This window comes from Petaurus breviceps, unplaced genomic scaffold, assembly GCF_028583685.1.
Source record: "Petaurus breviceps papuanus isolate PSGF00001 unplaced genomic scaffold, PetGlider_PUasm1.0 90919, whole genome shotgun sequence".
Classification (NCBI taxonomy): domain Eukaryota; kingdom Metazoa; phylum Chordata; class Mammalia; order Diprotodontia; family Petauridae; genus Petaurus; species Petaurus breviceps.
The window spans coordinates 48,345,394-48,361,717 of record NW_027187378.1 but is presented as its reverse complement, the minus strand read 5'-3'; the positions used below and the strand labels follow the sequence as shown (position 1 = coordinate 48,361,717).

At 41.3% G+C, this 16,324-nt stretch overlaps 1 protein-coding gene across 1 annotated transcript in view; it reads right to left on the bottom strand.

The window, feature by feature from the left end:
* Positions 1 to 12,090, bottom strand: part of TACR1 (tachykinin receptor 1) — a 192,875-nt gene extending 180,785 nt beyond the window's left edge. Inside the window, exon 1 of the mRNA XM_069075357.1 lies at positions 11,696 to 12,090. Within this exon, the coding sequence (XP_068931458.1) occupies positions 11,696 to 12,090 (395 nt within the window). The remainder of the gene's footprint in view (positions 1 to 11,695) is intronic.
* Positions 12,091 to 16,324: the final 4,234 nt, after the last annotated feature.

Genomic DNA, 16,324 nt, shown 5'->3' with positions numbered 1-16,324 from the left:
AGAAGAAGAAGAAGAAGAAGAAGAAGAAGAAGAAGAAGAAGAAGAAGAAGAAGAAGAAGAAGAAGAAGAGAGTTTAGAATGTAAGAAAATTAATTCTGTCTTGGATGCGTTGATTTCAAGTTCCTTATAGAACATCTAGTTGGCAATTGGTGATATCGGTTTGGATTTTAGGGAAAAGACTAGAGTGGATATATTCAATGGTAGTTATCTGTATAGAGATAGTAATTGAATCATGGTCAATGATGGGATAAATAACATAGAAAAAGAAAAGTAGGCCCAGGATAGAGCTTTGGGGGACACCCATTGTTAAGGAGTGATCCTGCAAAGGAAATTAAGTAGGAGCAGTAAGACAAATAGGAAGGAAACAAAGAGAGTCCAGTGTCATGAAAGCCAAGAAAAAAAAAGAGTATCCTTGGGGAATATGTTTCAATAAGGTTGAGAAATATGGGGACAGAAAAGAGGCCAATGAATTTAGCAATTGAGAGACTTTTGATCATCTTGGAAAGAATGGTAAAAGTTAAATACTGAGGTTGGAAGCCAGATTGTAAAGGATTAAGAAGTAAATGTGAAAACTTAAAATGGAGGTAATGAATGTAGATGGCATTTGCTAGAAATTTGGCTATGAAAAGAAAGAGACATAAGACATTTGTGTGTTGGATGAGGTGGCTTCTGAGGTTCCTTCTATAATTCTTAAGGCTGGTAGAATCATGTGAAAGGTTGTTTTATTTTGTTTGCTTTTTGCAAAGATAGACAGACAAGAACATGTTTGAAGGCAGCAAGGAAGGAGTTAGCAAATAGAAAAAATATTAAAGATAGGACAGATAAAAAATTAAAGTTGGGGGTAGCAGGTGAATAAAGTTCAGGCTACCAGAGTAGATGGGAGGGAATTGAATCACAGAATGTAAGAGGCACCTTAGTGGCCACCTAGTGGGAAAAGAGATATGAGAAGGCATCTCCCTCATTTCTTTGCAGAGGTGAGGTAGAACACCTTAGTTAATGTCAGATTTCTTCCAATGTCAGTTTTGCTGAACTCCTCCCTTCTTATTCTTTATTGTAAAGGATGATTCTCTAGGAAATAGGGAAGGAATTAATTTGAAAATATGGGTAATATAAAAAAGAAATACACCAAAACATTTATTTTTTTTTAATTAAGGAAGAATAACAGGATTGTCATACAGCAGTGAGGGCTCTGTTGAGATTAAGTAATATAAATTTGTAGTGTATCCAACTGATGCAATTTCATGACTTATTCTTATGCTATTCAATAGCATATGACTAGGAGAAGATAAGGTTCTTTCTTATCCTTCACTGTTCTTATCCATACCATTAATTCTTTAAAAACTTATTCTTATAGATTTACTAAGACTTCCAGGACTTTTTCACATAATCATCCATTCAAATGAGTATTGGTCCCTTCAAAGTAGGCCCCTGGAGGGAGAAAGAGCCTTCCAATGTTTTTGGTATGGAGTTAGAAAAATCTGAATTCAAATCCAGCCTCAGACATTTAGTGCTATGTGATCCAGGGCAAGTTGTCTAAATAGCCTCAATTTCTCAATCTGTAAAATAAGGATAATAATAATATCTACCTCTCAATATTCTTACAAAGATCAAATGAGATACTCTTTGTAAAGTACTTTGGAAAACCTTAAAGCACTAAGTAAATATTAGTTGTTATTATTTCTATTATTTCAATGATACCACCACAGCTTAAGAGCCTTTCAGAGAATAATTTTTCTTTTCAATTTACCTTAAAAATATCTTCAATGGAATCAAATCCTCAACCTTTAAGAGTGTATTTTGTGGAAAAGAATTATAAAATGTTAGAACTGGAGGTGACCTTAGAAGTCATATAGCTAGCCTTTTCATTTTACAGATAAGGAAAATGAACTCCTAAATGGGGCAATGGTGGAAGAAGAGTCACTGATTTGATTTGTGGAAAATGCCAAAAGTCATTTAGAGTCAAATTTGGTGAATAAAGTGTGTGTGTGTGTGTGTGTGTGTGTGTGTGTGTGTGTGTGTGTAGGTCCTATGATAGGTCCTTACCCTATCAATGGTGTGATAAGAGGATGAAGAAGGTTAGGAATTTGATATTTTCAAATCTCTAATCCCTAATGGTGATGGAGCTAAAAGAGTGAATCAGAAAAATCAGCTAGTGCCAGAAAAGAGTTTACTTGAATATTAAATCTAAGGGGCCAGGTGGGGAGGCTGGAAAGGGATTTAGAGCTGTAATTCCAAAGCCAAGGAATTAAAGAATTTGTTAGGAATAATGCACTATGAAGTGGGGGCAGCAGACTGCAATGAAATGATCATTTGTCTTACATGACTTCCCCACCCAACACAATGTTCTTTTATGGTAGCTCAGTGTTCACAATAGGTACCTCCTAGCTCCACTGTGCAGGCACTGCTGTGCGACCCAGAGATATCATATACAGTATATCCAAAACACTGAGAGTTGGGGTGGGTTAGTTGTTGTTGTTGTTGTGAGACTGTTGTCTTTTAGTTTGCTGGTACTGGAAACCTAAAAATTCATGAACCAGCCATTTCCAAGCATTTCGAGACAATAGAGGGAGAGCTCAGGTTGAAAAAAAAGGGGGGGGGGTGGAGAATCTCTGGTTAGTAAGCTCATCTTGGCCAATGAGAAAAGAGCTAGAGATTGACCACCAGGGGGTGCACCAGTGTCACAGCCACAGCAGAACCCTGGTCTGAGAGGAAAGCCCGGGACTAGAAGCAGTATGATGAAACCAGACTGGCAGGAGAGGGTCATGGGATCATCAAGTTATACAACTGCAGCTGGAAGAGACCCTCAGGGCCATCTATTCCAACCCCCTCCTTTGTATACTTGGAAACAGAGGCCTGGGGAAGCTGAATAACTTGTTCAGGGTCGTACAAGTGGCAAATATCTGAAATGGGAGAGCTCATAGAACACTGGGCTTGGAATGAGGAACACTCCTTTTCCTAAATTCAAATCCAGCCTCAGACACTATCTATGAGACCCTGGACAAGTCACTTCACCCTGTTTGCCTCAGTTTCTTCATCTGTAAAATGTGAAGGGGAAGGAAATGGCAAACCACCCCAGTATCTCTGCCAAGAAAACCCCAAATGGGATCACAAAGAGTCAGTCAGAACTGAAACAACTGAACAACAAAGTACTCTGTAGCTGCTGGGCACAGCCAGAATTTATTTCCCCCATAGGAACTCTTATTTGTAGTCTTTATTTATTACTATGTCCTCCCTCCTTGAGCGTTTCTCCCATGAGTGTCTTTAAAACACTAGAAGAGGGTTTGTTTGGAAACCAAGAGAGTTTGAAAGCCAAGGAACATGGGATAGGGAAGAAACCTACATTTTTCCACTGCAGGGTAGCTGATGTCTATAGCAAAGAAATCTATCATCTAGAAATCTTCAGGGGTACCAGCAATCCTGAGCTTGGATGTGCAGAAGAAAGTGACCCTATGTATCCAAGGGAAGCAGGACCACAGAACTGGGGAACTACAAGGGACTTCAGTCGTCCTATAATCCAGTTACACCATTCTAAAGATGAGCAAACTGGTGGTTTTTTGTTTAAGGTCACACAGGTCATTAAAGACAATGGCAACATTTGAATCTAGGTAATCTGATTTTAAATTCAAGGCTCTCACATCTCCCCTTTTTAAAGATATTGGCTTGTGGGGTCACCATGATCAAGCCAAGTGACTGTTTTGCATCAAAAACAGGATAAGACTTTCAACCAAGAAACTTGCTTTTCTTAAATACTTCCTACACTAGAAGGATAGTAGGGGACACCCATTGTTAAGGGGTGTCTAGCTTTGAAGGTGATTTTGAAAGGACTGAGTTTCAAAAATATTATAAGCACTGGTAAAATTGTTAAAATTTCTACAATAGCCAAAGGACGATGCTCTTTTGGAGCTATAAACTTTGGTCCGTTTGTTAAAATAGAATAGAAAACGTGGGATCATAAAGTTATTATATAACTGCAGCTGGAAGAGACCCCAGGGGCCATCTATTCCAACCTCCTCCTTTGTATACTTGGAAACTGAGGCCTGGGGAAGCCGAATGACTTGTTCATGGTCATACAGGTGATGAATATCTGAAATGGGACAGCACTAAAGCGCTTAAATAGAAAACAAAAACACGAAAACCACAATGTGAAGTAATGACTTCATAGACACCATACATAATACACGCCCACATGTCATTAATTTGTTCATGCATTCATGCATGCATCCATCCTCTCTCTTTATGAGAGAGGACCCATTATGTTTTTTCTTACCTAGAAACTTTATTTTTTTTACTCCTTTACAAGGTTTTTTGGTATGTTATTAGACATACTGCATGTCACAGATATCTACTTAGTCTGACCATGGACTGCCCAGAGAAGAGCAGGCTTAAAGTTTGCTATAAATAATTGGTAGCTATTGTACTTCAATTTTGCCAGTAGAAAATAAAAGAAAAAGAGATGTTCACAGAGACAAGCTGCTATCTGGGAAAGGAACTCAGAAATGAGCTTTGTGCTCCTGCATTCAATGGCTTCTTTAGATCCCATTCCACTTTGTGGACATGCTTGGAAGCAAACATGCCAGAGCCAGGTCTACCTCAAATGTCCATCTCTATAGGTCTTCAGAAAAACAATTGGAAGGTGGCCAGGGAGCAAGTCCATTTGTTGCCTGGCATTTGAAATAGCTTGTTTATATGCTAGTGGTTCGTAAATGGAAAAAGATCAAAATCTGTGGTTCAATTAAATTCGATAATAATTTATCAGATGTTTACTGTGAACAATGGAGACACAACACTAGGCACTGGGGATTAATCAATCAATAACTCAATAAATATTTTTTAAGTACCTACTATGCACCAGCTCTGTGCTAAGTGCTGGGATACAGAGATAAAACAGAAAACAGCCCTTCCTGAAGAGACAGAAAGGCCAAAAGAAAACCATTCCTTACCCTCAGGAAGTGAAATGCAACATGCAATGAAAAGCAACTGGATTTTCATCTAGAAGACTTGAGTTCACATTCTTGCTCTGCTACTTACTACCTGTGTGACCTTGAAAAAGTCTTTGAGTTTCAGGGTCCCTCTCTTTAAGATTGAGAGTGTTGAACCTGATGATCCCAAAGGCAGACAACACTCTCCCATGCTTGTCAAGGGCAAGGAGACTGTGGAATATGCAGGAACCTCATTAAAATGACAGAATCTCAGTTAGAGTGGAGAAATCCTCAAGGTCATCAATCCAACCTTTACCAGAAAGAGCCATCCCTTCTACAACACTCCCCAACAAGAGGTCATTCAGCCCCTTCTTCAAGACGTCCAGTGATGGAGAACTCACTATCTCACAAGTTAGTTCACAAACTGCCATTGGTCCCTCCATTCCTTGCCATTGAAACTAATCTCAATCCACTTGGGGTTCACGTATTTGTTTATCAATTTAACTGTTATGTAGAGGGGCTTGGAAGGTTAAAAACATATATCCTTAAATTCAGTATCCCTCATGTTCTTAGTGGGTAAAGCTCTAGGCCCCAGACGAGGAAGACCTCAATTAAAACATGGCCTCTGATACTTACTAGCTATATGATTTAAATCACTTAACCCCTGCCTGCCCACTTTCCTCAAGAGCAAAATGAGAATCATAATAACACCCTCTCACTGGGTTGTTGTGAGGATCAAATGAAATATGTGTAAAGTGCTTAGCACAATGCCTGGAACATAGTAGGCACTTAACAGACTTTGTTCTCTTTCCACTTATCTTTCCAGGTAGAGAGGAGGCCCTACTTTTTGATAGAATGATAGACTGAGCAGCCAAAAGCAACATGGCTTTGTGTATGCCATAACAATATGAGAGATCAGGAGATTTCCTAACTCTGAGCTCATGGCAGCTAGGTGACACGGTGGATAGAGTGCCAGTGCCTAGAGTCAGAAAGGCTAGTCTTCCTGAATTCAAATCTGGCCTCAGACACTTGCTAGCTGTGTAACCCTGGGCAAGTTGCTTGTCTGCCTCAGTTTCCTCACCTGTAAAATGAGCTGGAGAAGGAAATGACTAACTACTCCACTACTTTTGCTAAGAAAACCCCAAGCAGGATCACAAAATCAAACATGACTGAAATGACTGAACAGCAACAACAAGCTCTGAGCTCATCCCTCTGTTCAATGGAATATGTAGCTGGATTATATACTAGCAGTTTCAAATTCTGTCTGTTGGCTACTCTACTTGAGCATCTTCTGGCAAAAATCAACACTGTATATGAATTCCTACTGTCCTGAACATAAAACTCTTTTGAAATTAAGACAAGTTCCTTTGGAATCCAAGCTGTTTTTCCAAATCAACAGTAGAAAGAAATATGGTCCTCTTGAGCTAACATTGCTTTCAGGACAGGTGTGCGGTGCTTCAGAATTACTCTTCTTTTGACATTTTAATCACAATGTTCTAGACTGGGAATGGGGCCTGCCTCTTTAAGAAGGCAGTTTTAAATAACTGGAAAAGCTGACCCTCAACAATTCAAAATGGAGAGGAAGTTGAGATAGATCAAGCAGATTGGACTGCCTCAGCTTTAACTTAAATTCTACAAAAACCTATAATTCCATCAGTCAGTTTTAGAATATGCTCCCTAGGAGTTAGAGCTGAAAGGGCCCTTAGAGGCTACCCACTTCATTTTACAGTTGAGCAAACAGACCCAGCGAAAGGAAGTAGCTCAGGATTATACAACAAGGAAGTTGCCAAGTGAGCATTCACTCCCAGATTTTTTTATTCCATATCCAAAAGTCTTTTATATATTCCCAAGTTTAAAAAAAATCTTAACAGAATGATAGACTGAGTAGCCAAAAGCAACATGACTTTGTGTATGTCATAACAATATGAGAGATGAGGAGTTTAACTGAGATCTCCTAACTCTGAGTTCATGGCAGCTAGGTGGCATGGTAGATAGAGTGCCAGTTCCTAGAGTCAGGGAGGCTAGTCTTCCTGAATTCAAATCTGGCCTCAGACACTTACTAGTTGTCCTGGGCAAGTTGCTTGTTTGCCTCAGTTTCCTCACCTATAAAATGGGTTGGAGAAATACTCGCTAGCCAACAAGTTAGTGACGAACCTCTCTGGGCTTATTTGGGCTGGTCTTTGAATGAGAGATAAACAATTCATCATTAGACATGTACTCAAAACCTACCAGTCTGTACTCCACTGGAAAAGCCTTCAGTATCTCAGGGTCATCTGCAATCCATCAACAGGAATCAGAGGAAAACTTTAATAGACTCCCCTCCAACACACACACACACACACAGATAAAAATGGAAGACCTACAGATAATAACAGTTCAAATTTCTATAGAGCTGCTAGGCTAACAATGCACTTCCTTCAAATCACCTTGTGAAATAAGCACTGAAAGTATTGTGTCCCTCCCCCACCACCTTTTACATGTAAAGAAACAGAAAATTTAAGTGACTTGCCCACAGTCATACAGCAGGATACTAGAAGCAAAACCATGCTCTTATTGAAAAATTGTAAATCACTCATCATGAATTCCTTTAGCCTTAAAAAACAATTGATTGAGTGGCTTAGCGAAAAGAACATTGAGATGATAGTCCCAATGCCTGAGTTCTAGTGTTTGTTCTTTTAGTCCCTGTATGACCTTGGACAGGTCCCAAGTTTTGTCTTCTCTGGGGCCTCAGTTTCCTCTGCTTTAAAATGAAGGGAGGCAAAGTAGATGCCTTTTAAATTTCCCTTCCAACTATAATAATCTATAATTCTATGGCTTGACTGAAAGGGCACTAAAGCCCTTTAAGGAGGTTTTCTATAATTTGCCTATTAAAAAATAAGGGGCAGATGTAGAGACCCAGGTCTCAGGTCCCTATAACCCAGGAATCAGGTACCTTGTGATCAAGATTCCCTGACCCATTCATTTGTACCTTTTTACTCTTTCTCCCTTCTAAAATGCTACATTTGAAGTCTGGGGGAAAAGGGGCATTGAGCATATCAATCAGTCACAGTTCTCACCCCCACCTCCCCCAGTTAAAACAATAGATTGGTGTCTTAACACCCATTCCACAATACAATGGATATATTTCCATTCTCAGGAGACAGAACTCTCAGCAGAGCATGGATAAGTTATGAGAATAGAATCAGTAATATATAGTCCCTTTTCTGATTTGGTGACCAAAAAAGCCCTATTAACTAATATGCATAATATAAAATGCTGAGGCGGCATTAAATAACAAAGCATATCTAGCATTTGGAATATAGATCTTTGCATTCTTTAAAGGAGCCTGGACTTAACCCCAAGAAGTCAATGTGCTTCACTTTAAAGAGATGTAAATATATGCAAATAATAAGAAGTATATTTTAATATGTTAATACATAAAATCCAGATTGACACAAAAGATAAATTGGGGTGGAAGTGGTGATTTTTCATTTTACAAAAAAAAAAAAAAACAATTCTTTAAACTTCAGAACAGTGTAGTGGGAAGAATGCTGGTGTTAGGGCAAGGGTTTTGATTCAAGCTCCAGTTCTGGCACTGGATAGATGTCACCTGGCTCAAATTATGTAGCCTTTCTGGGCCTCAGTTCCCCCATTCAAAAATTTGAAGATAATGCCTTCTCTATTTACAGTCATAGGTTTATTTTAAGGAAAATTTTTATGAACCTTAAGGCAGAAAGAGACAGATATATAGAGATATATAAACACAGGCTGTGTATGGAAAGAGGACTAGATTTAGAGTCAGGGAACCTGGGTTTAATCCCAGTTGTATACTTATTATCTGTATGACCTTGGGCAAATCATTCCCCTTTTGTAGAACTCAGTTTCCTACTCTGTCAAATTCGAGTGGGAAAGATTCAATTAGATGGTACCTAAGGTTCCTTCTACAAGCAGCTAGGTGGCACAGTGGCTAGAGCACTGGGCCTGGAGTCAGGAATTAGCTATGTGACACTGGGCAAATCACTGCCTCAATTTCCTCAAATACAAAATGGGGGACATAATAGCAAATGAGATAATATTTGTAAAACACTTAGCACAAGGATAAGAGTTTAATGAACATTTGTTCTCTCCTTTGCTCCCCCCAGTTCTAAATTCTATGATCACATTCCACTAAATAGGCAATTTCCCTAGGATATTTAAAATGAAATTTTGCTTGGCAAAAATTCAATTTCTACACAACTATTCAGGAGCATATGTAGAAAGGCATAAGCCCTACATTCAAAAAAGCTATTTGTGGCTTTAAATGCCTCCAGAAAACCTCAAGGCAAATGCAAATCACAGGAAATCCAGTGTGGATAAAATAGGGTAGTAGGAAGCAAATGAAATGGATTGTTTTGTCCTACCCTCCCCCCATCCCAGACCCCTTTTAAATTAATTAATCTTTTTTATTTTCCTTTGAGGAAGCAGCCAAAGAAATACCTCTGAAGTCCCCTTTGAAATGCAATTTAATCTTCTGGATGAACAATTTACACAAGTTCTCAAGTATGTACATACAGAAGTACTCCTTCAGACAGACACATAAGCAAGCATGCAAGCAGAGTGTCTCTTTCAGTGTCTGTCTCCTTGTCTTTGATCACTTCTCTCTAATCTCTTTCTCTGTCTCTATCTCTTTCTCTTTCTTAATCCTCTCTGTCCCTGTTCTCTGTCTCTCTCTGTCTCTTTGTCTGTCTCTGTCTCCGTCTGTCTCACACACACACACACACACACACACACACACACACACACACACACATCTCCCGTTCTCCAAAGATTCCTGTTTCTCAGAAGTCCTGTCTCAACCATGTCACCCAGAGATATCCTCACTAGGACTTGTCTGGACAGTGTTTGCATACCAGCCCTGTTCTTTTCAGTTTTTGAAGCCATAACCTGTTGAGCCATCCCTACCTCAGAAATGCATGTGGACACTGACTGCTCTGTTATTAGAAAGTACCGCCCCCCCCCCCCACAAGATGCTACCAACTCCACAAAAGACTAGAGAAAAGGCTAGAGAGATTTTAGAAGAAAAAGAAATTTAGAATATTTTTTTCCTTTTGGAGGGCACTTGGGGTTAAGTAACTTGCCCAAGGTTACACAGCTAGTTTTTTTGTGTGGGTGTTAAGTGTCTGAGGCTGGAACCGAACTTGGGTCCTCCTGACTCCAGGGCTGGCACTTTACTCACTGTACCACCTAGCCCCCTGAAATTTAGAATTTGAATAGCAGAACTGATGAGATATCATTTAGTCCAAACCATTCATTTTACAGATGTGAAAACTGGGGCCAAGCAAGGTAAAGTTATTTGCCTAACATCAAACAAATAGTATTGCTATTGTTCAGTTGTGTCTCTGGCTCTTCATGACCCTATTTAGGGTTTTCCTGGCAAAGATGCTAGAGTGGTTTGACATTACAGATGAGGAACTGAGATAAACAGGGTGAAGTGACTTGCCCAGGGTCACATAGCTAATATGTGTCTGTGGCCAGATAAGAACTCAGGAAAATGAATCTTCCTGACTCCAGGGCAGGCATTCTATCCACTGTGTCACTTACCTGCCCAAGCAAATAAAATCAGCAGAAATTTGAAGCCAGTCTTCACTCTCTATATAATTGTCTTTTCTCTATAAATACATAAAGGACTTACAGGCTGAAATAATTATTCTTACTTTATGTATTAAGTACTTCAATTTACAGAAGGCTTAAAGGGTGTTATAAATGTATATAAAACATTTCCAAAATGCTTTTCAAATATTTTCTCTTTTGATTTTCACACCAACCCTTTGGGGTGCTCTTGCCAACATCCCACATTTTACAAATGAAAAAAATTGAGTCTGCAAGAAATTTTTGAGAGAGAGCATTAAGTCTCCAACTTTAAAGAGCTCTTAGGAATAACAATTTTCATCTCTTAGCCTTACCTGGTTTAAGGAAAGCCTCCTACAAGGGATGGGCTACAATGGATAACCTCTCTAGGTACCTTCTGGATCTTGGATTCAAATTTGATACACTCATTTTAAAAATATGATTACAGAGCTGAAGGGAAAAAAAGAACTTATTCCCTAACTTTTCCCCCCAGATGGAGAAAGTGAAGAACAGATTAGGAAAAAAAAAATATTTTACTTAAAACAACAGAAGAAGACCTGCTGGACTGTTGTAACCTGAGGTGACCAAATTTGTCAACCTGGGGGCCACTACCAGGCCTTGAATATAAGCATATTATCGATCATCTGATTCTGAGGTAGAAGGACCTTGGACATCATCCAGTCCAACCTATTCATTTTACACATGAAGAAACTAGGGATGGGGAGAGAAGGGGAGTTACTTGGCCTTGCCTAAAATCATATAACAAGAAGAAATTAACTCAAGTCCTTTGAATTCAAACCTATTGCTTTTGCCACTAGATACTATGTCCCAGAACAGGGAAAAACAAAGGGAAAAAGTAAAAGAAAAAAAGGGGGGGTCTAGAGAAAGGAAAGGAAAGAGAAGAAGAGACAGATGAACTGGAAAAAGGAGAGACCTAGAGAGGGAGAGAAAGAAGAAAGGGAGAAGAAAGAAGGTAAGAGGAGACAGTGAGGAGGTAAAAGGGGAAAGGGGAAAATAACAGAATTGCGAGGAAAGCTATTCATGTGCTAAAGAACAGTACTCCCCATCCCTTCCCTTCACTTAGCAGCCGGTTGGCCATACACACCCATTGCAAAACCCACCACCTGCAATGACACAATATCACTCCCTTTCTCCTCAAACCCCGGAAGTCCAAAGAAGGTCAGGCTCACCTATCGAAGGCTACAGCAGTCATGGAGTAGATGCTGGCGAAGACAGCAGCAATGGGGAAGAAGTTGTGAAACTTGCAATAAAAAAGTCCGTAATACCACTCGTTGTGGATGGCATAGGTGAAGTTCACTACTGTGTTGAAGGCAGCCATGGAAGCTTCTGCGAAGGCCAAGTTCACTAGGAAGTAGTTGGTCACTGTCCGCATCCTCTTGTGGGCTAAGATGATCCACATCACCACCACATTGCCCACCACGGAGGTCACCACAATAACAGAGTAGGCAGCTGCCCAGAGAACGATCTGCCAGGCCGGTTGCACAAATTGGTTGGGTTCTGAACTGTTGGAGGAGACATTTAGGGAGAGGGCAAGGTCTGAATTACTCTGCAGAACATTATCCATCGTTCTTCTGGGGTTAAACCCTCTACTCACGCCCCTAGGGAGCGGAGTCCTATGCAGAATAAATGAAGTGCAAAGCTCTAAGCAACAGGAGGTTCGGTTTTTCCCGTCAGAATCCTTTTCTCTAGAGCCGGGCACACAGCCGGGACTGAGAGATTGCAGACCGTAAAAACTTGGTCTGACCCAAGAAGCTCCGGTATTCTCCTCTCTTCAAGCTTCAGCAAGCTCAGGGAGTTTGTCTTTCCTTTCTAGGTTTTAAAAGAGAAATTAACAAAAGCAATTACTCAGTCGAATCACAGCTCTTGGAGCTCCGCAATCCAGCAACCGCTGTCTTTGGCGGGGAATAGGGATGTTGTGGGAGCCCCAGAGGCACCGGGCATGGTGCCACCTCCAAAAGTTCTGAGCCACGGGCTGGCGATCTGGAGTCAGCCGGGGCAGAAGCAGAAGCACAGTGCCCCAGCTGTTGGAGAAAGACCACCTGATTCTGTCCTGTCGCACAGCGGCAGTTGCTGCCACTGCCGCCCGTGGTCCCTCAGGCGTGGATGCCCCTTCGCTCCTTCCTTCTCAGCTCTGGAGGTGCCAGAGCCTCTGCTGGGCGTCTCAGGGCCTTTTATAGCGCGCTGCAGAGACGTCACGGGTAAGGGGGAAGTGCCTGGCTTGCTGACCCACTCAGTGGCGACAAGCAGAGCACCAGCTACACCAGAGGTTGACAGGTGTAGGTCCCTATGCTACACAATCCTTTCCCAGAGTTAAGAGTAGGAAAAAGAGATGCGTGGTGTGCGTGGAGGGAGGGGATGGGTCTTAAGAAGGGCAAGATCCCCCCTAGGGGTAATCACGCTGAAGCTGGAGGGGTAACATCGGAGGTAGCTACCGCGGAACCTCTAGCTGGGTTAGTATGCGCGGGAGACGGGGGGTGGGGGGGGGGGAGGGGGTGGGCAAAAAACTGGGTGGGGGCGGGAGGGTTTCTCACTGCAGGGGAGGGCGGGGTATGTATCTCTACGGAAACATAGCTAGGGACTTCCAGCGTGAAGCTGGACCTCTCTTGGGCTAAGAGGAGACGCACAGACTCGTTGAGTGTGAAGGGTGTGGGATGGAGATGTGACACCTCCACCGGCTGATGCTAGTCACTCCAACCTCAGACGGGAAGCAGCCATCAAGGAAAAGAAAGCAGGATACTGGCTCAGTTTGGAACTTCGCTTTTTAGTCCAGGGAGCAGGAGGAAACAACTTTCCCCCCGGAGAATGAGTGGTAGTAAGAGTCCAAGCCCTCTTCCCAGCTTGTCTACTTTACGTTGGACTAAGATGCATGAACACCTTAGTAGAATTGCTGATCCTTAAAGACGTCTATCCCACCCAGCCACACTCCTTAGTCCTAGTCTCTGATTAGAATAGTGGTGCGTCCGGTGCTTCCATTCCCAGGTACCAGAGTGACCTGACTGTCGCTTCCTGCAGTGCTCAGTGGGTTCATTGAGCTTGTCACTGCTGATGACCTGAGGGACTGGGGCACCGGAGCCTAAGACGAGCGCAATGCCTGAGAAGCTCTGCAGGGAAAGGTTGTGACTAGAGCCATCTTGTCCTAGTCCTGTCCAGCACCCACAGCCCATCCCCCACCCCCACCCCAAGGAGCAATGCCCGGTACTCAGCGAAAGGCAGCCCGAGGAGTGGGCCTGGATATGGTGTGGACAGGGGGAGGGGAGGAGTTCTTTGCCTTCTTTTCCCCACCATCTCAGCTCTTCCTGAGTCTGTGGCCTAGATCCCACCCTGCTGGCTTGAAATTCAAGATTTGCTCCTACCTCTACACAGCGGGACTCAGTTGGAGACAGGCTTGGGGCTGAGAGTGTGACAGAATCTCACCACAAAAAGTGTGGTTAACCTACGCCGCGGGGAAATAACTCATCGTTGGCTCTGGGCTTGTGACCTCACCCCATCCCCTCTCCAGTCCTGCAACCTCTAGCTGTGCCAAAGAGCACAATGCCAAATCTCCGGAAAGGATAGCAAACCTTGGCTTGCACATCTCCTTTCCCTCTGGGGAGTGTGTTGCATACGCAGTTGTGTCTACTTTGCATATATGCCTATGTGAGGATCATAGAATTACAGAGCGATAAGTTGGCAACTCCCAAAATTTATTTCCTGTTTCCCTTCTCTCCCTCCTCCAGCCGTTTTGCAGTCTCTGGAACTACGTAGGGGGTCCTTTCCCCTTCTGCAGTATTAGTAGTAATAATAATTGGCATTTCTGTTGCCTGAAGGTTCATTAAGAGCTTTCTTCCAAACAAAGCTACAAGGTAGGTGGTCTGAATATTATTATTCCCATGTTATGAATGGAGAAACTAAGGTTAAATAATTTGCCCATAGTCCCACAGCTAAGTGTTGGAGCCAGGATATATACTCCTGATTCCACTGTCAGAATCCTTTCCTCTGTAACCCCATGACTCTTGATAATAACAATCACCACCAAAACAATAACTTATATTTACATGGTATTTTAATGTTTATAAAGCCTTTTCCTATGACAGTGCTATGAAGTAGGCTGCATAAATATTCTTACTCTTTTTTTACTGATGGGGAAACTGAGTCCGAGGCATCCCTCTCCTTTCTCTTTTATTTCAGGGTAGAATTGCAGACTGTACAAGAATCCTCTTCGGTCTTCCCTTCTCCCAACCCTACCAAAACACAGAAGAGTTAACTGTACTGTCCATTACCTCCTGTATTGCTTGTGTTTTCTTTCTTGTTGGTTTGTATTAATTTAATCCAATAAAAATCATGGATTTACATTAATCATCTCCATACTTTAGACTCTGAGAGTGAAGCAAGTGGTTAGAGCATCCTGTGGTGAAAGTGGGAAAGAACTAGCTAGCCACAAATCAGGATTTTTGCTAGGACCGGTCCTGAACAAAACTTTGATCTCATTTGCACTTTTCTTTAAGCATATATGAGAAAACTACTTTTAGTTTAGTCTGTCATTGCATATTAAGAATTTACAAATTTTGTCTTTTCCATGTCCACACAGTAATCTCATCTATCTTCTTTCACACAATTTCTCTTCCAGTATTCTATGTTCCAACTAAACTTAATTACTAGTTGGTGCTCAATCTAATCCATTCCTCTCCTGCCTCACTTTATCAGAATAGATTGCACTTCCTCATCCCCACCTGCTGAATTTTTTTTCTTTCAAGGCCTAGCTCAGGGCCACCTCCTCTAGGTATCCTTCTCTGATCAATTCAGCTTAATGATCTCTTCTTTCTCAAAATGTCCTAGAGCTATAAGAGTCCCAGTGTATACTCCACTATTGCTGTTGTCTTGGTTCTTCATTTTTGAAGGGGATCACTGACAGTATGAGTGAGTCTTGACTTGCCTGAGAATTGGATTTAAATAAGGAAGAGTTGAGCAAAATTGTCAGCTTCATTCTCTCTTCTTAAGTCATCAGAGTCCAGTGACCCAGCAGCAAGACAAAAATCAAGACAACTAGCGATAGCCTGGGATGCAGCGAATGACCTAGGTGTCTTTGATGTCTGACCAAGTTCTAGGCACTACACAGCACCTGCTTCAGTCTCCTTCGTGGTCATTGGAACAAATTGTTCTCATCTTCCCATTCCACTTCAGTATAAAGCAAAGGTCAAAGAGAATGAACAGATAATTTGCAAAGGGTAAATAGATAATATCAAACTAATAATAACTACAGCAAAAAGACTCTCAATTTAGCTAATAACCAGAATAATGCAAATCATGTTAAACTTAAGGTAGGACTTTGCACCCACTAGAATCAAGCGATAAACAGCCATTTATTCTGTTAATGTTATGCATCAGGCACTATACTAATTACTGAAAATGCAGGGATAAAAATGAAATACTCCTTGCCCTCAAGGAACTTATCTTCTAAATTCAATGTTGTTGAGGCTTAGGGAAGGGAGGCACTCTAATAAGGTATTGTTAGTGAGACTACAAACTGGTGGGAAGGTTTTGGAGAGTAATTTGGCAATATGTATCTAGATTCACAAAATTGATCACACTTTTTACTAAACTGACAGATTATTTATACACATATACACAAATGTGTATGTATGTGTGTATACATATATATGTGTTGTGTGTGTGTATATATATGTGCAAAAATAGTCATAGCTGTTCTATGTGTAATATTCTTAATCTAGAGGGGAGAAAAACTCAGTATTTCTAATAATTGGAGAATAGCTGATTTAATTATGACATATTAAGACAATGTAATATTATTATGATGCCTC